General features: G+C 39.8%; 1 protein-coding gene and 1 long non-coding RNA gene across 4 annotated transcripts in view; one reads left to right on the top strand and one right to left on the bottom strand.

Moving 5' to 3' along the window:
• The window catches only part of LOC123963300, a 78,206-nt gene extending 66,249 nt beyond the window's left edge, over positions 1-11,957 (top strand). The window contains exons 3-4 of one of the 2 annotated variants that reach the window (XR_006823150.1): positions 11,459-11,568; positions 11,899-11,957. This is a non-coding gene — a long non-coding RNA (uncharacterized LOC123963300). Of the gene's footprint in view, positions 1-11,458; positions 11,607-11,898 lie in introns of both variants that reach the window. The other variant, XR_006823151.1, reaches the window with a different exon arrangement.
• LOC123963299 (beta,beta-carotene 9',10'-oxygenase-like) overlaps positions 9,400-22,138 on the bottom strand; it is a 24,770-nt gene continuing 12,031 nt past the window's right edge. For both annotated transcript variants that reach the window (XM_046040074.1, XM_046040073.1), the window contains exons 2-12: positions 18,359-18,533; positions 17,131-17,342; positions 16,600-16,715; positions 16,327-16,429; positions 15,996-16,124; positions 15,734-15,894; positions 15,471-15,638; positions 15,101-15,238; positions 13,849-14,031; positions 11,467-11,577; positions 9,400-9,921 (exon numbers count right to left, since the gene is read on the bottom strand). In XM_046040074.1, the coding sequence (XP_045896030.1) occupies positions 9,805-9,921; positions 11,467-11,577; positions 13,849-14,031; positions 15,101-15,238; positions 15,471-15,638; positions 15,734-15,894; positions 15,996-16,124; positions 16,327-16,429; positions 16,600-16,715; positions 17,131-17,342; positions 18,359-18,533 (1,613 nt within the window). In that variant the 3' untranslated portion in view covers positions 9,400-9,804. The remainder of the gene's footprint in view (positions 9,922-11,466; positions 11,578-13,848; positions 14,032-15,100; positions 15,239-15,470; positions 15,639-15,733; positions 15,895-15,995; positions 16,125-16,326; positions 16,430-16,599; positions 16,716-17,130; positions 17,343-18,358; positions 18,534-22,138) is intronic.

Genomic DNA, 22,138 nt, shown 5'->3' with positions numbered 1-22,138 from the left:
CCGCGATATTCGGGAGGGTTAGCAAGTATGAGCTAACTGGAGCTGACAATAGCTAACCTGTGTGGCTTGTTTACTTCTGTATGACAGCGAGCTGCGTGTGATGTCGTTTTATTCTTCTGTGCATGCGGGTCACTTTCAGGCAGCGGGCAATTCACACTGGAGGCTGATATGGGTCACGTTGAAGCAATAATGTGAACTGTCAAACAAAAAAATTGGATCTGGGAAAAAAAGTTGAATTGAGCCTGCAGTCTGAACGTAGCCATAGAGATCCTTGTGTAGAGATTTACAAACAGTTTGCAGCAACATGAATACATGGCCCGTTAAGTAGGATTACAGCACCTGAAAGTAGGTGTCCAAAAGTGTCCACATTAAGACGGCCACGCCGAGAAGTGTCCGTCTTTCTGCCATGGACCTGTTTTTCGCAGGTCTCTGTGGCCTTTGCAACCAAAGGCTCTTTTGGCCTAAGTCCACGTGGCACAAAAAGGCAGCGGCATTCCTGATGTCTGTGGCTAATCTGTGGTGTCAGCTTGTGTTAACGCCGCACCGCCAAATTTGAGGGCACACAGGGCCGGGGAATATTAAAAACTCCCATCAGCAGCATTCCTCCGGAGGAGGGCGGGTCTGATGAGAGGACGGGTCACCTAAGGTTGAACGGTGGTTGTGTGTTAAGGGCTGCTCGTACTGTAACGGTCTGATCCACTGGACAGGAGGTGGGGCCGGAGCAGGACGGAGGGAACACACTTCAAAGGGAGAGCGTTTTTTCCTTGTCTATCCTCATTGAAACTGGGCTAAATGAGCTTTGTGGGGGCTTTTGTTCCTGCTGTTAGAAAATTCAGAGACTGGACGGAAGATGGTGAAAAGGACAGGAGGTCATATGGGTAGTTAATTATCTCCTTCTCAACCTGCCAGACGCTTTCTGCATGCCACCCCAATTGACCTATAATGACCATGAGATATTGTTCTGCTAAATTTGAGAAGTCTAGCAAGTGTAAGGTCAGACTGTTCCTACAATTGCCACATGTCAAATTTCACACAGCTATGAGACAGAGACTTTGTACTTGAGGCATTTCTCTTCACATATCCAACCCTGCAGCTTCCTACTCTATTTTGAATACACTAATATCCAAAGAGTGGGATGGCTAGCTAGTTTTGCTGAGCAGCTTGCAAAACAAAACTGATAAAAACCACATGCAAACTTGCTGGGGGTTTTCTTTTAGCACAGCAAACTGTGATCCATACCTGAGCTCGCCACAAGCAATATGATAGCCGAAAAATTCAACGTATTTCTGGTTGTAGGAGGCCTTTGTGCAGACATGTAACGTGTGCTCTGCTCTCCCCAACTCCCAGAGGGGCAAGGACAGGAATGCATTCAGGGTCAGGGGTCAGACAGCCATGTGCACGTGCACTGCTGTAGCCTGGCAACAGGTGCTGTGCAAGAGCCACAGCTAAGTCATTTAAGACTGCAGCAAACCTTCAACCATTTCTTCTTTATCTAAGAGGACATTACATGTAATACATTACAGTGTATTACATACACTCCATCTGTTGTTTTTGTAACCTCTGTTTTAGAAGAATACTGTATCTCAAAATAGTCGGCCTTCTTTTTTATCACAGTTTTTTGTTGAAACTGTTAAACGAGCCGAGCTTCGAGTGTAACATCTGTACAGAAAGAGAAGCTCGTAGCTGAGAGGTTGGTTGTGTCTTGGGGAAATGATAGCTCTGTGCCAAGGTATTTCTTCTCCCTCCTGAGAGAGGCCCCGCCATTCAGCGCTGTGAGGTCAACAAGTACAGACCATTACCCACAATGCCCCTCAACAGAAAAAAAAAAACACTTAAATATGCAGGGCTGTTCCTTTAAGATGGTAAGACAGGAGCTGCCTGAATGCACTCGGAGACAGAGCTGCAGCCAAGATGGAGAGGAGGGAGACGAAGAAATTTGGAGAACAGAAAACAGAGATCTTCTAGTGATGTGGAAATGGATAAATGTGTGTTTCCAAGCTTCTGCTGCAAAGCCGTTGCAATTATTCATATTGTAAAATTATGGGTGTCAGTTTGCTGATTGCACCACTCAGAGAAAAGGAGTCTTGTTGCTAGGAGAGGAGGGATTCAGCCTTCTCTTATTGGCCGCTAGGATGTGTAAGATGGCCCAATGAGAGCCCTCTTCCTAACAGCAGTGCAATAGTAGAGCTACCTCCACATGCAGACCTGATTAATATGTCAGACATGTTTTATGGGTTAATGTGAATCAGGCTGGATGTATTGAAAAGACTGCAGCAGGGATTTAGTGTGTGGATATGTGTGTGTAAGTCCATACACAGTGTGTGCCAGGGGAACATGCCACACTGACATATCACACACAGTACTTCGAGTTCAAGCAGTGATCTTGAATATGAAAAATGTTCACATACACACATACACAGCGCACTCACTGTAGTAATGAACTAACTCAAAACAGACTAGTGTAGAGTGGAAATAGAAATAGGATTCCTCACATGTACATGATTATCACGAGAATGCAGCGCACAAAAGAGAAACAGAAGTGAAAAACTTAACTCTGTTGTAGTCTGATGTTTCATGAAAGAAGGCTCATGTGCTGTAGTATATTTAAAACACACTGTACAGTTGTTAACATGCTATTGATCTAAAAAAAATCTGTCAAGGAATTTTGATAGGTTTTTTTCCTGTCAGGAAAAAAATCTTACATTTTTTTATTTCCTTTGACAGGGTTACCTCAGTGAGTCAACATTTTCTGCATGTTTTCAAAAGTTGTTCCTGTAATAGCCTGACTCTCTGTCATCTAAAAGCAGAACTGGAGTTTTAAACCAACATTTTTGAGAAATAAACTTGTATGCTGCCAAATGAGAAGATTGACATCAGTTCCATCACTTTTTGTCCAGTGTAAAGATACTTAAGTCCAGGACTTGTTTAGTCCAGCTTAGCACAAAAAAAGTAAACGGGGAAACTGTGGAAAAAAAATATCTTCCAAATATTCCAAAAGTGTCTTTCATGCTGTATCATTTAAGCTAGCAAGCGGGTCACCAGTACAGTCCAGGCTCACCTTAGTTTTGTTTAGAGTTATAACAATGTGTTATGGTCTAGGAATAAGCTAACTGCTTTAAATAGTTTGGGGAAATGATAGGTTGATAGGTTGAGTTACATGAGAAGATCAAGTTTTACACATCCGTCTTTTAACTACCAAGCTACAGTGGGGTGTTGATTAGCTTAACCTAGCTTAGCATAAAGACTGGAAGCGGAGGGAGGAAATCTAGCCTGGCTCTTTCTGTAGGCCAAAAATAGCCAGCACCTCTAAAGCTCACTAACAAACATGTTGCAGCTTGTTTGTTTAATTTGAGCAGAAATAGAACTGCAAAAACTTTAAAACAAGGACTCTTGAAATAGCTTGTATAGCATGTATTCCTGGCCTGTCCAAACTAGACCTATAGCTGCTGTACTGTAATATACCTGGAAGGGATAGGTCTCTTTCACAGCACGTTTTGACTTGCCATAGCAGGAAAAGCACTGTTGTTACTAATAACATTAACAATGGCCCCGTTCTTCAAGTGTCCCAGTAAGTCATGACAGTCAGCCAATATGCACAATAACAGGTTGCTGACACTGATGAAGCAGCTAAATGGAATTCAGCTGCCATTCATTTGATTATTTACACCTGTGGACATTGGAATTGATCTCTTATAATCATTCATCCTTAAGTTTGAGCTAAGCTGCAGTCAAGGCTAGTAGACAACATGTCTGTCTAAACTGTGAAAAAGAACAGTGGATGAAGTTTGAAATAAAAAATAATCAGAGGAGAGTTTATCTTACCAGGCCAGTATGTCTTCTTTGCCACAAATATGCTGATTTAAATTGCAATATAATTGTGTCTTTTCCGTCTGTGAAACACAGTCACTTCTGGTTAAATTTTGCTGTGGAGTGAGTTTATCAAACTTTATTTCAGCATCTGTGCTATTAAAGGTTCAGTGTGTAAGTTTTACTGACATCAAGTGGTGAGGGTTGCATTTTTCAACTACATATTTTACAACGTTGACAAGGGAAACACGTCACTTCTATCAGTGATTATGCCCATCTTTTAGCTAAGCTATCAAACAACAGTTTTCATTTGCATTGCTAAAGTTGGACTAACTTAATTACCTGTTCAGCAGAAAACAGGCAACTTCAGCGCCCCTTTGAAAATATTTGTCCCAAATCAGAGCCTTCCATCTAGGAAAATCCACACCGATTAAATCCTTGATTTCTGCCGTTATCTGTCTGCATGTGTCCCTACTTCGTCTGGCTTCATGTCTTCCCCTACTTTGATGAGATTCACGCTTTGTCGGCTCGTGCTAAATAATATGTGTAGGTTTTGGTGGCATCTAGTGGTGAGGGTGGCGAATTGCAACCAATGGCTCAGCCACTGCTCCCCCCTCCCTTTGCATGCACATAGGAGAAGCTATGGTGGCCAACACGCTCTGTCGGCTCTTTACTTCTTTCACGTCTTTTTTACTTCTAACAAACTAGAGGACTACTACAACTACTACTACTACTTCTTCTTCTTTGTACGTATTCAACAAAGTGACAAAACGCACTCTTTAGAGCAGTTTATCCTTTTGGGTTACTGTAGAAACATGGTGATGCAACATGGAGACTTCCATGTAAGGGGGACCCAGGGTTATGTAGATATAAATGACTTAATATGTAAGGTCTTCATACACCACTGAAAACACAATATAATATCAACAGTTAAGTAACATCTTAACAGTTAAGAATTAGAATATGTGGACACTTAGAAATACTTAGGTGTTTGGATAGACAGCCCCACATAAACCACCTTCAATCTAAAATTAAGTCCAGAATCCGTTTCCTATTCCGCAACAGGGCCTCCTTCACTCGTGCTGCCAAATTTGCCTGGGTAAGAATGACATGCTAGATTTCAGTGATGTCATCTACAGATTTGCCTCAAACTTTCTCCTGAAAAAACTGGATATGGTCTACCACAGTTCCATCCATTTTGTTACCGGGGCCACGTTTAATACCCACCACTGCGACCTCTACGCATTAATTGACTGGCCGTCGTTACACACTCAACGCCTAACTCACTGTTACTAACTTATTTACAAGTGCTTGCTAGGCAAAGCCCCCCCTATACCTACGCTCACTGGTGTCTATAACATTACCCATCCGCAGCCTGCGCTCAAGCAGGTATATCTCTCTGGTCACCCCAAAAGCCCACACCACCTTCGGCCGCCACTCCTTCCAGTTCTCCGCTGCAAACGATTGGAATGAGTTACAAAAAACTCTCAAGCTAGAGGCTAGAGACCCTCATCCTCCTCACTGCCTTTAAAGTACGTCTGTCTGAACTCTTGTCCGATCTCTGTTCATGCTAGGTCTCCTCCACCACTCACGCACTGTTTTTGCAAATCAATACAAGAACTTGCTCTGTCACGTCCCTTTCTTAGTTGCACAGTTTCCCCTGTACCGCTGCCTTATCTGTTTTATGCTCTTTTGCACCATTCCATTTGCGCAAGCATTCTCAAATGTCATCCTTCCTATCGCTACTGCCATACTGTTTCGCACACCACCTGACCTACCTCTGTAATTTGAACTCAATTTGCACAAAATGTTTATAGATCTCTGTACTCAGTATTTTCTATTTATATATAGACTATATATTTGTATATCGTGATTTTTATTGTTGCCATACAACATATGCATACAATCTGACCTACCTCCTTGAACGGTCGGCACCTGCACTAAATGTACATAGAAGCTACTGCATTTTAAAATATTCTCCTTACAGACATTACTGCATTTTGTATTTTTGTATTTTGTACTATGTGTATTCAATGTGTAACTATATTTTGTCCTGCTTGTCTATACTTTCTTGGTCAAGTCGTCGTTGCAAATGAGAATCTGGTCTCAATAGGCCTACCTGGTTAAATAAAGGTTAAAAAAAAAAAAATTCCCTCCCTCCCCAGTTTGTTTTCCTGCACCTCAAAGCAGTCCATGACTTGAAAATGTGAATGCTAATGTCACTCCATGACATGTCTACTTGAAATGTAAAAATGCCACTTTTTGCTAACACATATCAGCTTTATATTGTGATGATGCGTAAATGATCCCCCAAGTGGCCAAAACAGTTATTAGAATTATTCTCAGTCAATTAAACTGAGGAGTATCACTTCTTTAGGTTTTCTGTCTGGTAGCTAACTTTTAGCCTTCCTGCAATGGCTGCTGTAAATAACACACAGATATTAAATGTATAAATAAATTTCACCACAATATAATATGTCTTAACAGGGTCCTGACTGTGGCAGCACAGATGCTCTCAGTGGTGTCTGACTTCAAACATTTCTTGAGTTTACACAACAGGCAGCAGCTTTCACTGCTATTCATATCACAAAGGAGATTCAAGCTAAAAATAAATGTTGTGCTTCTTATGCCACAGCTGATCACAAACTACTACTCTGCCAGAAAACCATTATTCCTGACCTGAGACGTAACTGACTGCTTCAATAGACTTTACAAAACTGCTGCCACTGAGCCCACTTCCTGTAGTGCAGTCACTCTGTGCTAAATAAGAAAATCAAACCAACGCTGAGTTGAAAATGATTGTTCATTCGACTTACAGCTACTTGCACCCTGGTACATGTTTATTCTGTGATGACCAAAGGATTTTGTCAAATGCTTTTAGCAAAACATCTGTTGTTATATATGGCATACAAAACCATCATAGTTTGAATTGCTAATAACAGGGATTTGCTACAAGGAAATTATCTTTCAGCACTTCTGCTCGCAGAATAAATCAAAAGAAGCAGCTGTTGGATTCCTGTTCAATGAGCTGTTCTAAGTTGATCTAAAGTGGATCAACATCAAATCTGTGATTCATCACTGTCTGTATTTTTGATAGGTTCATTTTGTTTTGTCATGCCCCATTCCTTCAGTTGGTTATACAAAGTATATTAGTATACTAGAGAATAATGCACACTCAGAGGACTTGATGTGAAACATATTATTCTTGAAATCATTTTTGACTTTTAAATATCACCATTGTTCTAACGTAATGTACTGTCTTCAGTCCTAGCTGTAACCATCAGTAATGCATGTTCTGTACTCAAGAAGCATCGCTGAAACTTATAAAACTTAAATTGACTGGGAAAAAAACTGTTGGATTTAGGTTTCCTTTTAAGAGTTTGGTTCCTGTTGCTCTAACCGGCTGTCAGCAACACAGAGTATTTTTTTTTTCCTTTTCCCTTTTGTTCACTCCTCTATGGAAATGTGAATCTGTTCTCCGGCCACACACGCAGCCTGAAAAGTGAATTGGAAAGCTGCAGTTAGTCTTCTGCTTTAATCCATTGTTTTAATTTTGATATATTTATTTTATTTTTTTCTTTTCATGCATCTTGTCTTGTGTTTGTTTTTATTTCCCCAGTTAAGGCACATTGTCTCAAGTGTCCTATAAATGCAGCTATTAAGGTCACAGACTTGGAAATAGCCCCTCTGAGGTTTAATGCCAGGCTGCTTCAGTGTTTGCAGTATGTTTTGGTGTGGCAGGGTGCGCTGGCAGTTACAGACTGTCCAATTGTCAGAAGGTCGCAGGTTTGATCCCTCTAATAGCCGGTGTGCCCATGTTGAGCCCACCTCCCTCAGAGATATGCTCCTTCCTCACCCTCTTTGTTGCAACAGTTGTATGAGGCAGAAAGTAGATCCATTCACAATCATACAGCTGAAGGCAGAAAGGGCTGCTTTCCACGAGGCTTACAATACAGAAAGTGCAACACGGTCACTGAAGGGGGAGGTTGCATTATTGTTGCTCAAAAACCCAATGTCTTCTTGTTGTCAAGTTGCACACAACACAAACAAACAACATAAAGCAACATGCAAACGTTTGTCTTTCCTGTAAAATTTGTATTAACAAATCTTGGTCCAGTAGTTAGTTTAGGTTCTGATTCTGCAGATTACAGAGTATAATTGACGGCACCTGAAATGGCATCACATGCTGACACCTAGTGGATGTAGAAATTACTTCAGAAAAAAAAAAAACCTCAGCCATGATGCACACACATATTGGTTTGGTCTTTCTTGGCATTTCAAATAACACAAATTCAGTTCTGGACTCAAGAGTTTAAAGTAATCAGGTTTTGAAAAGTAGTGACCACTGTACTGCACTTGTATCAGTCTTCTTGTTAGCCATACTGTGTTTCAACTTATTTCATACCATCAGAGGGTATTCTTCACCCTGTAAAGTGTTTCTCAAATCTTAACCTCAACAAATACTAAAGGTAATTACTAATATAACAACATAATTAATAACAATAATAACATTTAGTTTGATAGTCTGGTTAAAATGTTTATAATTAAAAATGTATCTAAAGAGTAGCCACACTATATTCAAGCACCAGTATTAAATGTATTGTTAGAAATGTGTATTATTTAAAACCTGCTAAAAATCGTTCTAAATAATAATATGTATCCATAGCTATATACTTTTACTAATAAACTATTATGCATTGACTAAAATTCAGAACCTATGCCATGTCCATGTGTGCACTGACAGTATATTGGCAAAAAAAAATTCTCAGCAACCCCTGTGAGCCTCTAATGTTAATAATAAAGATAATATTTACATCTGTTGCAGAGCCAGTTAGTCCATTTTTAGGCTTACTATGGGTAAACTTGAATTGTTTGTGCTTTAACACTTAACCTTTGACAAAGTTAATAATGAAAAGCTGTTTTTTTGCCCTGAGCGTTTAAATTTTATAGACCATTTTTATAAGACAAATCTGATTTAAAAATAGTGTGAAATTGGATTTTACTACATTTTACCCTTTTCTGTGAAGCTTCTGTGAAAAATTGTGAAAAGAAAAGATAATTGAGAAAATTCCAATTCCGCAACAAACACAGGGAAGGAAGTGAGGAGAAAGCTGAATGAGGAAAAGCATAAAAAAAACAAAGACTTTGAGAACAAGGAAGCCAGAATGTCCATGCTGGGATTTTAAATCTAGGGTGAGGTTGATGGCTTTAGCAATATCTGGCATTATTTAAACAAATTTTAAGCAAAATATAAATTGTAGCATCAAAAATAACCTGGGAAAGTGGGATTCTACAAAAACTGCCATCTTGGGCTACCCTGACATTAAAAAACATGATAAATTGCTATCCCTTTTCTGTCTATGTAATATATTGATGCAGCATAAATAAGAGCTACTAGTACAATCCTGTTTGCACATGAAACAGCTGTACATTTACATTATCTTGGCAGAGGCTCTGTGTGTTTAGGATGCAAAGACGATCCACAACTTTGACCGTTCACAGAAGTAAACATTTATTATACAGTGTATGAAGAGCATAAAAGTAATACAACTTGTAAAAACTATTGTTTAATTGAAATAAAATTACAAAGAATGTGTTTTTAAAAAATTTTATTTTGGCACTTGGGTGGCCTGGTGGCTGTAGTCTACAGTATAATAACTCAAGAGTCCTCTCCCCCTTGAGTACAGAATGTCAGTTTTAGGGTGATACAAAAGGAATATAATTGATTATAATATTATAAGTATCTTTGGATTCATTAAAGGCTGAAACAGTCTTAATGGCATTACTGTTGGATGTTCTTACAAACCAGAAATCAGTTCAGTAAAATACTTAATCAGCATTCAGCCAGTAAGAGAACACTGCATCCATCTTCAGCATATAGTGCAGCAGTAACTCAGTACCATCAGGAATACAGTGGTTATAATGATCAACAGTGAATTTACTTTCCTTTGTCTTATATTGAATATCAGATACACTTTCACCATGACAGAAACAGGTTTATGCCGAGCAGTTGAAGGTACCGTGGAAGCCATAAGGCATGTTAACAGGCACGTTGGCTCTTGCCAGCTCTTCAAATGTCTTTGCGTCCAAAACCAGGAGAAATGTTCCTTTATCCTGGAGAGAAGAGTTTGGTGGAGTTACATTAAGAACCACAGAGAGCTTATTATCAGAATAATGACAGTAACAGTACATGTAAAGCATGATGTTTTTCCACCAGCCAATATTGTTCAGTTAGTTTGAACTTACGAACCCTGTCCCAGAGTTACATTTCTTTAGAAGTGCAGCTCCGATTGCCTAAAGCACCCAAACATCCTGTATATTACATTAAAATCTGGCTACAAATTCTTAGAACAATTTGGGGTCAATTTTTGACACAAGTGGCTCAATGAGGCAATTAAAATTGACTGCTTAGGAACACGCTGTTCTTTAAAGGGATAATTACATGAATAATTAAAAATATCAGTTTAGAAATATTTTCCATTTGCATTGCATGCTCTTAAAGTCTTCCACAGTGCTGATTGACAGACTATCAAACTGCTGATGATCATGACAGTTTAATTTTAGCTTCAGTTGTGCTTCAGCCTTTGATTTGCTTTATGTCAGCATTTCATGTCTGTTGCTCTGTATTTTAGTTGCTTTTTTCTGTCTTTTGTTGTGAAGTTCTTTGGGATGTCTGCTCTTGAAAGGTACTATATAAATAAACTTGCTTACTGCCTGATGCATACTTAAAAGAAGAGAGGAGATTAATAATACGCTGTAGCGCGACGATTCAAGCCACCAGACATGCTGTCGGAAAAGAGCACAGCACCAACACCTTGGGATGGTTCACGCTCGTCTACATGCCTCTCATATAATAGGATTTAACTTTCAATTAAAAGTTTGGAATATGTAGAGCTAACTCATTTGCTGTTTTTATCTTTCAGATGTACCAATATCTGCAAACACTGTAGTTCACTTTAAAGTTCAGTTCATACATTAGTCGCAAACCCTAAGTAACATTTATTTCTGCAGCAATTTCCAACAAAAATCCCAGTGACCGAAATCTTTGCAAATTCTAATTATTTCATATGTAACTGTAATCCCCCCCCCCTCTCTCTGCAGACTTAATACCATATTATTAAGTATTAACTTAATATTACTGGTAGCACTACTATGGCCAGAAAATTAATTTTCTGCCATTGTGGGTCTATGCTTTAGAAAGTTTTGTTTTCTGTTTTATTGAACTATCGAAATGAACTTTGTATAGAATATTGATGACTCTGCTCATCTCCCTCATGAATATTTATGATGGATTATGTGTCTGTCTAATAACAGACTTGGAAAAGAAAATGAATCAAGCTCAGAGGTCGACTAGCAGACCTGCTGCCCGGGGGTAGATACAACTCAAGAAACCCAGTGGCAAACAGTGACGTAACTCCAGAAGGATCAGCACTTTTACCACTAAACCTTCGAAAAAATATTAAACTTCCCATCTCGTGGGCTCTCCTATGATTTGTCTACATCTGAAGAGTATTAAGTACGAATCAATAAATCAACACCGGTCTGATTGAAATTCCCAGACGTCCACAAAAAACATGATTTAAGAAAATAAATAAAAATGGAGATAGCTTTTTTTGCTAATCAAGCCTTTATCTTTACTCGTCATAAACAGAATAATACCTGTGAGGGGGTGAGAACCACAGAGAGGATGATGCCATCGTCCTCCTCCATGGCATCCGGTGACGGCACAAACACGGGCTCTGACGGGAAGAAACCCTTCTGGTACCAGACCTGAGGCACACGCACATACACGCACACAAGTATATCATATTCACCAACAGAAGATTATTATTTCAGTACAGTCATTGTTTACTAAATTTAAATGTTTAGTGTAAATTTTTGTACTTGATCTTTGAAGTTTCTATGTTGCCATGTGCTTTGTACCTTTGCTTTCAAGCCACCAGAAACTGAATATTAGGGGTGGAACATATCAATGAAATGCACTGTCTGTGAAGATTCTCAATCATCCAGGTCATAGTTATCCAATGAAGATTAAAGTCTACGCCACCACTTATCCCCCACTTACAATGCTGTCCTTTCATCACTTCCCAGGAAACTCAACAAACGTAACCTATTGGCCTCAGGTGAAGATACCAACGATGGTCGTTCAGTCTTGGCCTGGGGTAGTCGTAACGACCATAACGACTGTCATTACGCCAGCCAGGAACACTAAGGAACCAGCAGTATTGACGATCCTGGCAAACAACCCCACTGAGGTTAAATAGCTTAGTTTCCCTACCAGTCAGTCAGAACTGAAGAAGTCCTTTGGATGAGGGAGGAAACGTCTTCCAGTATCTTCAACCAAGTCCAGTTGGCCTTGACTTTAACCTTCATTGGATAACGAAATGCACTGTGCGCCTATGCCATGATATGGAAATTGTAGGTGTAATGTCAGAGGTTGGTCAGATCGCAGAGGTCTTGTCAGGTGCTAGTGAAGCGTGAGGTACTGGTGCACATGTACAGTATATTGATATTTTCTACCCATATAAATGCATCTCAGAACATTAGAATATTGTGAAAAGGTTATTGTTTCCCTGTAATTTATGTCAAAAAGTGAAACTTTTGTGTATTCTAGATTGATTACACATAAAGTGAAGTATTTCAGGCCTTTTTTGTTTTAATCTTGATTACAGCTCATGGAAATCAAAAATCCATATGACTGCATTGACTCTGGACTTGATAAAACACAGTGGACCAACACCAGCAGATGACATGGTACCCCAAAATCATCCCTGACTGTGGACTGATGTAGACTCTGGTACCATGATTTCCCAATTCCCTTTTCCTACCACACTTTAACCTTCCAGTCACCTTACCATGAATATGCTTTGGTACAGCACTCTGCGAACAGCCAGCGCTTTCTGCAATGACCTTCTATGGCTTACTCTCCTTGTGGAGCGTGTCAATGAGTGTCTTCTGGACAACTGTCAAGTCAGAAGACACTCTTCCCCATGATTGTGGTTGTGTAGTGAACCAGAAGGAGAGATTAACTGTCTTCACTGTGGCAATAAGTCATTAACGGTACCAGTCTGTCAGTATTTGGGTCTGCACTCATGCACCATGATAGCGTAAGATATATTATTGTTCTGGAACCTTATTCTTCCATCAGACAAACTGAACAGCATTGATGTATATTGTTCTTTACCTTTTGCATAGTAAACCAGGAAAAAGAAGTTTTCACCTAGTTTGATATTTTAGGAAACAGATAAGAAGATATTCTCATCAAACTCTCAGCATGAAAACGGATATACAGATTTCCCTAACATTTGTATGATATACCTGACGAGATGTGGTCAGTGACATAGACACATTTCTGCTATGGTGCTTAAAGTTGTGTTGTATTTTGGACAAGACAAAGCTACGTAAAGGATGACGATTAATTCTGACAAAACAAAACCTTGTTCTTGAACCATTATTCTTAAATTAAACTATAAATATAAACTGAAAATAACAGTAAAACTACTGGTTTTCTCATGTTTTCATTCTATTAACCATGAAACTCTGCCATGTGCTTCTTCTCCATTTAAGGTGTGGCATTTGAGTAACAGCATGTGTTATTTTTCCATGTTTGGTCATGCTTACAATGAGAGTCCCATAGGAGGGAATACCATGTTAGGAAGAAACCAGAGGTTGTACAAGAGTTTGAGTTATGTCAGCACGTGACCACTGCGTGTTCAGCTCATAATATACACATGCCTTGTGGTAAGGTTACAGACTCCTTGTAATTACAATTAATAACTTCAACTCTTCTGTGTTTTGTGCTTATTGCTTTATGTGCTAAGCATTTGCATACAATTTCCACAATAACTGTAGCAGCTGTTCATACTGACCTCTACAATATCGTACCAAAATAGAAGTTCTGAATTCTACTTCTGTTTGTTAATGGGAGAATTGTGCATGATTTAAGCATACAGTTTACAACTTACAATATACACCATGAAGAGGAAGACTTTATGTACTTGTAAATAAAGCCATTCTCCCAGAATGTATACACACACACACCTTGAGCGTCTTGTCCTTCAGGTCCATCTTGAGCAGAGAGTCTCCCACCAGGTGTCTGAAGCCACAGCCATAGAAATAACGGTATGGTTGTGTGTTATATCTGCCATAGTTGATCTGAGGGAACTCCAGGCCACCGTACTCGTGGAGGTCATCTCCATGCAGATTCTCGTGTTGGCAGAACACCTGTTGACAAAGAGAGGCTCAACCGTCTATTGTTACTTATAGTCAACGTAAGAGTTTTTGCTATGGTCATGCAAGGAAGGTCTCCATCAGTTCACTGAGCATTAGCTTCAGTTTGGGATGCTCATGTGTAAAGGAAGAATTTTGGTTTGACTTGAAATCCAACCAAGTAACTGTTTCTTTGTTGAGTGATATTGGTTTCATCAACTGGATCTTATTTAAATTATTTGAATTTGATAGATGGATAGGAGCTGATGCGCGACTGAATGAAGCCTTGTTGCTGAACCACCTAGCGGCTCGGCACCTGAGAGGACACTATTGAATTACGGCTCTTTGAAGGGACGCGGATCTTATGGCACCGTTCCTTTCTGAGGGCCGGCTCTTTCAGCTCCCACACTTCATTTAGTACCGATTCTGTTGATCACTGCCTACGTAACATTCGTATTTGTTGCAAGAAATAAATATGCAAGCTTCTTCATCTGCAATATGTTGAAATTTTAATCGGCTCCCATCATTCACTTAAAAGACACTTGTTCGAAACCGACACATCATTAGAGGGCAACCACCTGTCACTCAAAGCAGCCATCTTAAATTATGCATAACTTTTAATTTGCAAAGAACTCCCATTGGTTGTGTGTATGAAATGTTACAGTCACTGTTTACGAGTCAAAAACTTAGTAACAACCTCTAGGAAATTCCTGCCAATTGCTGCCTTTATTAAGTGGAATTAACTACAGAAATAATCAATAGTATAATACCTTTTTGATAACACTACTGTATTTTTACCTAAGTAAGATTTTGACGGCAGGACAAAATCCTGCCGTCAAAATCCGTAAAATATTCATTTTACATAAAATGAATATTTTGACATCATGACATTGCTACTTCTACTCAAGTAAAGAAGATGGATAATTCTTCCACCACTATTAATCCCTTGGAGTGTGGTCTGTTTTGTACAGCACAATATGAGCTGTCAAGACATGTTTCTGAGCAATACATCCAGTATGTCCACTAATAAGGAATGTAAATTTAGAAATACATACTTAAGAATACAATTCAGTTTCAAACTCACCTTATCTTTGCTGATTTTGACACACGTAGCGCTACTGGAGGGTCGAGTGTTCATGTTCTGGCCTGTTGGGGTTTCACTGGTCACATGAAGGGGCAGAACAAAACGCCGAGGGAAAGCCCTGCACATGGTGTTGTACACCTGGGAAGGGACACAGTACAGGGACAATGCAGTATAGGGATTCATCTCTTACCGTGCTTTCCTTTTGTCTCCTCGTGCAAACAGACTGAAAAAATGTGATGTAAAAAGCAGCAGTACAACTGAAAATAAAAAAAACTGATGAAAAAAAACATTCTGAATTGCAAGACAGTTTAAGACTATCAGGGGGTAGATTTTTCCTTCAGTAACTGCATGTGCGTAATTATATGCTGACCTCATCTAGTGCGTCTCCTGACTTGCGTAAATTCTGGATAAGGTAGTTGTTGATGGCTTGGCCGTCGTCTGCACAGCACATGTCAAGCATCAAGAATCCATCCTCCTCAAAGGCGTTGATCTGATGGAAGGTTGAGATGGCTTTGGTGTGGTACTTCACTGAGCTGACCTGCGGTAAGGAATATACAAGCAGAATTAAATTTTCATCAAGTTTCTTAAAGTTCAAGTAAGTCCTCACGCCTAACTATCACAGCCACATCTTACCTTGCCTGTGTGCTTGTCAACAAGATGGAAGACAGTTTCCTGCTTGGGATCCCAGTAGATGCCCTCGCTCAAAGCCTTCCCCCTTAGCTTGCATGTGACTATCTTTAGCAGGTCCATCTTAATTGGCTGTTCAATGAACACCACGTAGTTCTCAGACATGCCTGGAAGCAGGAGAAGGGTATCACTGGGCTTTGTAGCCGAGTGTAGTAGTGTGAAATATACAGTCATCAGTAATGAATTAAATCCCGGAGTGCTGGCTTACCAAAGCTGTGGTAGTACGAGGGATGGGACTTGTCTGTAGGCACAATAGAACAGAGTATAGTGGCTCCATGAAGGGTGTCTTTGGCATCTGTCTTCTCAGGAGGTACTCTTATGATGTTATATTGGGATCCTGGAATAGCCGGGATAATAATGTACCTTGTAGTATCTTTTACACACATTTGCCCTGGCGTCTTTTAGATAAAATACGAGATGTGTGCAGGCAATTCCGTTATCACGATTTAGTTTTTATCATAAAGGAGGATGAGGAAAAAAATATTCAGCTGTTGATTTATGTAAACCTTAATGTGGGTTTTGTGGACAATGGTACTAACCTTTTCTTCCATAGGAGTTGCCCATATTGTAGGTAGTACCGTCAGGGTCACAGTGTGGGTGAGCAGTGGCTCCATTTACAGCAATGAACTTGCTCCAGTCCACCTACAAAACATATTGGATAATGAGAAGGATGAGTGTGTAGTAGATGATGATTATGGCTGATATAATTGGTCAACTAAATAGAATAAAACCTGTCTTTATGTTGCATTATAATTAAATATAAACTGGTATTAATATTAACATCTATCACTCTATGACAATAATGAAAGTACCTTTTCCAATGTTTCTAGGTTCTCTGGGTTTACTTTGTGCATGAAATTTGTCTCCGTGCTGACATAGTAGTCCCCTTTGTATTTCACAAAGCTCACACTTGCATTGTCCGTGGGCTCTGTAGCAGAGAAAAACACAGGATTACTGAGGCCTTGTAAATTAATGAAAGCGTTCCTACTTTTATAGAAATCTTAGTAAATCAATCTGCTACATAGTTTGCTGCAGTGTAAAGTCCAGGAAATTTCCGCTACCCTATTTGCTTCCCCACTATAACATGTTATTATGTACTAGTTGTGTACAGAGTACTTTACAGACTTCACCCCTGGCCTCACCAGAGATATAGCAAAGGAAACACTGATACTGAACAAACTGTCCTTTTTTCCCCCTCTAGTCCTCCAGCTCCTTCTCAAATTCCCAAGCTGGTTTCACTGGGTTTGTGCTTGTTGTTTCATTTAAACCCCAGAGCAAGATAGCACATTCCACATATTATCTATTTATTCTTTATTCCATTCCTTCTTATTCAGCCTACTCACCCATCATCTCAAAGCGAGACAAGAAGCGCTGGAAGAAGTTTTTACATGGGTCGGGCATGGCGAGGGTACCAAATTCTGACATCACGATGCGGTCCCTTTCACTATTCTTCTTGTAGGCATTGCTGTGCAGGAACCGACTCATGTATGTCACCTGGCCTTTGTTGATCTTGAACTGGTGTAGCATAGCCATCCCGTCAAACCAGTGGTTGTAGCTGTGATGAAATTCAGAGGTAAGGCTTAATCTCATCGATTTGAATACCTTTTCAGTTGTTTTGTGCAGCAACTCACTGTCTTCTTGAGCCAAGCGCAGATACAGGAAAAAAAGGGAAGGCAAGGAGCAAAAACAGGTTAGCTGTCAAACGCAAGGCAAACAAAGTTGAACTAGGTGGGTGGAGGGGTTCTGGAGGAGGGTTTCAGGGGCAAGTTATCCAGGGAGCTGAAGAGAGGAACTTGTGCTGGAGAGGAGCTTGTGTAGGGAGCTTGACGGGGTGGAGCAGGAGTCTTCAGGCAAGTGGCCTGAAGGCAGGACAGAAGCGGAACTGGAGACCTCAGGTGGATAGTATGGAGGCAGGACAGACGGACTGAGCAGGTCTGGAGGACAACCAGGAGACCGGCAGCAAAGGAGAACACCCTCTGGGGACAAGCGATGAAGGCAGAAACCCTTTGGATGCCAGTGTCGAAGGCAGAAACCCTCTGGTGGCCGGCTACAAAAGCAGTATCCCTCTGGGGGTTGGGTCGGAGGCTGGCAACATGACTGGAACTCAGGACTGGAGTAAGTAAGTAGGTTCAGTGAGGAACCAGACGCCGGCAACAGCAGGACTGGAGTGCAGAACCGGAGACTGGTGACAACTTGGTAATAGGCAGGTGTGCCTGTGGAGCCAGGTAAACCACAGACTGCTAGAGCTCTTGAATTGGAGTCATTAGCAATCCAAAAAGGAGCAGGATTGTTGCAGTTCAGGAGGAATAAGAGGTTGATACAGCTATCAATCGCCGACTGGACACTAGGAGCACACTACACTACCAAAGAAAAGGGAAACACAAGGACTATATATACAGAGGAGAGGGGCAGATTACAAGACACCGGTGCAACTCATTAGGGCAGTGCAGACAGTCAATCAAGCAGGAAAACACACAAAGACAGATGTCTACAGAAAGACACAGGGGGAAGGATACTTTTAAAAATATAATGGGAAATGAAAACACTCAAACCCAAAACCATGACACTCACTGTGTGTTTCCAAACTCAAACTTCCCTGGGCCGTTGCGGAGGAGGTTGCCATTGATCCAGGAGGGAATGGTGCCTTGTACTTCAGTGGAGATTGGCTCAGGGGTCTCTTCTACAGAGCGGACCAGAGGTGCAATTGTCTCTAGCCCCTTGAGATTGTGAACAGGCTTTGTATCATCTGTAGGAAACACAAACATACAAAGTATCGTACGCATATTGTTTTTAATAATAATTGTTTTTAAACAAGATGGACATTAAAGAGATGACCATCTTTGCTGATGTTGCGTTCAATTCAAACTGTTGGCTTTTGGTCTTTTTTTTTCTTTTGTCAATGTGGACATGCTACACATTGTAGTTAGATTCTCCCCAATTTAATCGTTCAGTCTAGCAGAGCATCAAATTATAATTTATTCAGCTTTACCAGCATGGTAAACAAGAGGTAAAGGGGCAAAAAGTGGTGAATCCCTACCTTTGAAGTGGTCATAAAGGAATTTACTTATAGTTATTTACTGTATTTCCCATCTTTGCTGAGCAAAAAATTTGTGGGAACTGAGTTGAAGCAAATAAAAAGCCCAGACTATTTATTGATGTTTTACTGTATCAGGAATAGGGGCCCAATTTTTTTTTTTGTGAGCGGACAACACACAATGCATTTCACTCACTCAACACTGCTCCCACTGTTTTGCCATTGCCACAAGGTCAAACCTGACACCCTAGTGCTCCAACTACAATTTAAAGGGAGTTTATCTGTGAATTTAACTCTAAGTATAAGTAGACCTATACAGTACAATGAGGTAAAAACAGGTATTACATTTAATATTATCTATAGAATCTTAAGATGAGTGAATATGAACATTAACATAGATACAAAATTGTAGAAAATAATAAAATATAACTCTGAACCATGGCCAGTCCTTACAATGTTATACAATTAGCTTTGGCTACATAATATAAACATAAGTCTATAGGCTATGGCTGTAGCTTTATCTGTCAAAATAGTAAAATACAACCTATACAACTGTGAGTTCCCCTTACAGCTAGGCATTTTCAGAATAAGCATGGGCACCAGTCCAGACTGCCTTAACAGTAAGTTAAGCAGGTTGTGTGTGATTCTCAGTCATCCAGGTCATAGTTATCCAAAGAAGGTTAAAGTCAAGGGCAACTGGACTTGGTTGAAGACACTAGAAGATGAGAGGTTTCGTCCCTCATCCAAGAGACTTCCTAAGTTCTGAAATGACCAGTAGGGAAACTCAGCTATTTAACCTCTGTGGGGTAGTTTGCCAAGATCATCGATACCACTTGTTCGTTAGTGCTCCTGGCTGTTGTAACGACATTGATCATTGGTCGTTAAAATGACCCAAGTCTGAACGACCATTGTTGGCATCTGAGGCCAAGAGGTAACATTTGTTAAGTTTCCTGCGAAGTGATGAAAGGACCGCATTGTAAGTGGGGGATAAGTGGTGGTATATCCCCCTCCTCTGTTCAGAGACGGCTTCTCAACCCAGGTGTAGATGACTTCCTTGACGCCTCTTTCAAACCATCCATCCTCTCTGTCTAAAATGTGCACCCGGTGGTCCTCAGACGCGTGTCCTATATTGCTGTTACCTCTTGGCCTCAGGTGAAGATGCCAGTGATGGTTGTTCAGACTTGACCGCGGGTGATGTATCGATGATCTTGGCAAACGACGTCCACAGAGGTTAAATAGCTGAGTTTCCCTACTGGTCATTTCACAACTGAAGAAGTCTCTTGGATGAGGGACGAAACCTCGTCGTCTTCTAGTATGTTCAACCACGACCAGTTGCCCTTGACTTTAACCTTCTTTGAGTAAGTTAAGCAATCACTTCTCTTTTAGAATAGCCTCCACATTAATTTCTTCACAAAGCAACACCGCAGAGTGAGCAGCAAATTCTTAAAATCTCTACTCTTGGTCTGGAAAAGTCTGGACATAACAACATAAAAAATAAAATAAACTGGTGCATATCTTGGTACAAAAAAAATTCCACATTCACCTTGCTCTGTGTTTATATATTTACTGTATTTAACTTTTATTAATAGGTATTAAAATGAACCTTTCCGTCTCTCCTTTGCCTTAAAATTAGTGGAAGTTACTGTACTTAATTGGTCGAAATGACACAAAAAAATGTGGCATGAACTTGAAGTAAAAAAACCTTTGGAATGAAAACATAATAAAAACAATGGGGTACTCGGTATGCGTTTGACTAAAGATGAAAGAATCCAAAAAACATAATGAAAATAAAAATGACGAGTAATGTGCACAAATCACACATGTGCACATGAAATTGTGATAACTCCTTCAACTTCAACCTCACAGATTTTGTGCCTGGTTACAAAACATTAGAAACACTATTGTTCTGCCTGTTAAACTGTCATGGTTATACTTTTCTTATTGTAACATGTCTCAAAGGTCAATAGCAGTGAAATGCCTGCACATTAGCACTACAGTTACACGTATTTGAAAGTAAATATGATCCCTTTGTTGTTCATGAGGAACAGTAGGTGAGTGAAAGTCCTACATCTACCAGTGGAGTCAGTCAAATAAGTAATAACTGTGAAATCCTGCTGGAAATGTGTGTGCAGGCCATAAGACTTCTGAACTCGTGAGTTTGCCACTATTTCACTTTACTCTCACTGTACTGATAAATGGATGTAACTTTACACTTCCCTACTTTACACTACTGCCATACTATACTTAATGGTACTGTACATACATATTCCACTGCACGGGCTCCACCTGCTTACTAACCAGGTTACTTACTATTTACAAACCTGTTTACATCTTAGTTCATTTTATTACTACCTGTTAGTACCTGTACACCTCACATTCTATATATTTATTTTGCTACCTGTTAAATGCTTTTTATCCATCATAGTACTTCTATGATACATGTCTATAACTGTTCTCATTATGTATATATATTTACTACATTATACTGCTCACTACTGTTTACTATTTCTCTCCTACCTCTACCACAGTATTATACTTTATATTATATTATATTCCAATATTTGAGCTGCTGCACTATTTCATGTGTTAGAATGTAATTAGATTTTTCTCGTGATTATGTGTTTTTTTAACTTATATATATATATACAGTGGGTACGGAAAGTATTCAGACCCCTTTAAATTTTTCACTCTTTGTTTCATTGCAGCCATTTTCCAAAAATCAAAAAAGTTCATTTTATTTCTCAGTAATGTACACTCAGCACCCCATCTTGACAGAAAAAAACAGAAATGTAGAAATTTTTGCAAATTTATTAAAAAAGAAAAACTGAAATATCACATGGTCATAAGTATTCAGACCCCTTTAAATTTTTCACTCTTTGTTTCATTGCAGCCATTTTCCAAAAATCAAAAAAGTTCATTTTATTTCTCAGTAATGTACACTCAGCACCCCATCTTGACAGAAAAAAACAGAAATGTAGAAATTTTTGCAAATTTATTAAAAAAGAAAAACTGAAATATCACATGGTCATAAGTATTCAGACCCTTTGCTCAGTATTTAGTAGAAGCACCCTTTTGAACTAATACAGCCATGAGTCGTTTTGGGAAAGATGCAACAAGTTTTTCACATCTGGATTTGGGTATCCTCTGCCATTCCTCCTTGCAGATCCTCTCCAGTTCTGTCAGGTTGGATGGTAAACGTTGGTGGACAGCCATTTTCAAGTCTCTCCAGAGATGCTCAATTGGGTTTAAGTCAGGGCTCTGGCTGGGCCATTCAAGAACAGCCACGGAGTTGTTGTGAAGCCACTCCTTCGTTATTT

Source organism: Micropterus dolomieu, linkage group LG23 (genome assembly GCF_021292245.1).
Source record: "Micropterus dolomieu isolate WLL.071019.BEF.003 ecotype Adirondacks linkage group LG23, ASM2129224v1, whole genome shotgun sequence".
Classification (NCBI taxonomy): domain Eukaryota; kingdom Metazoa; phylum Chordata; class Actinopteri; order Centrarchiformes; family Centrarchidae; genus Micropterus; species Micropterus dolomieu.
This window is presented reverse-complemented; position numbering and strand designations above follow the sequence as displayed.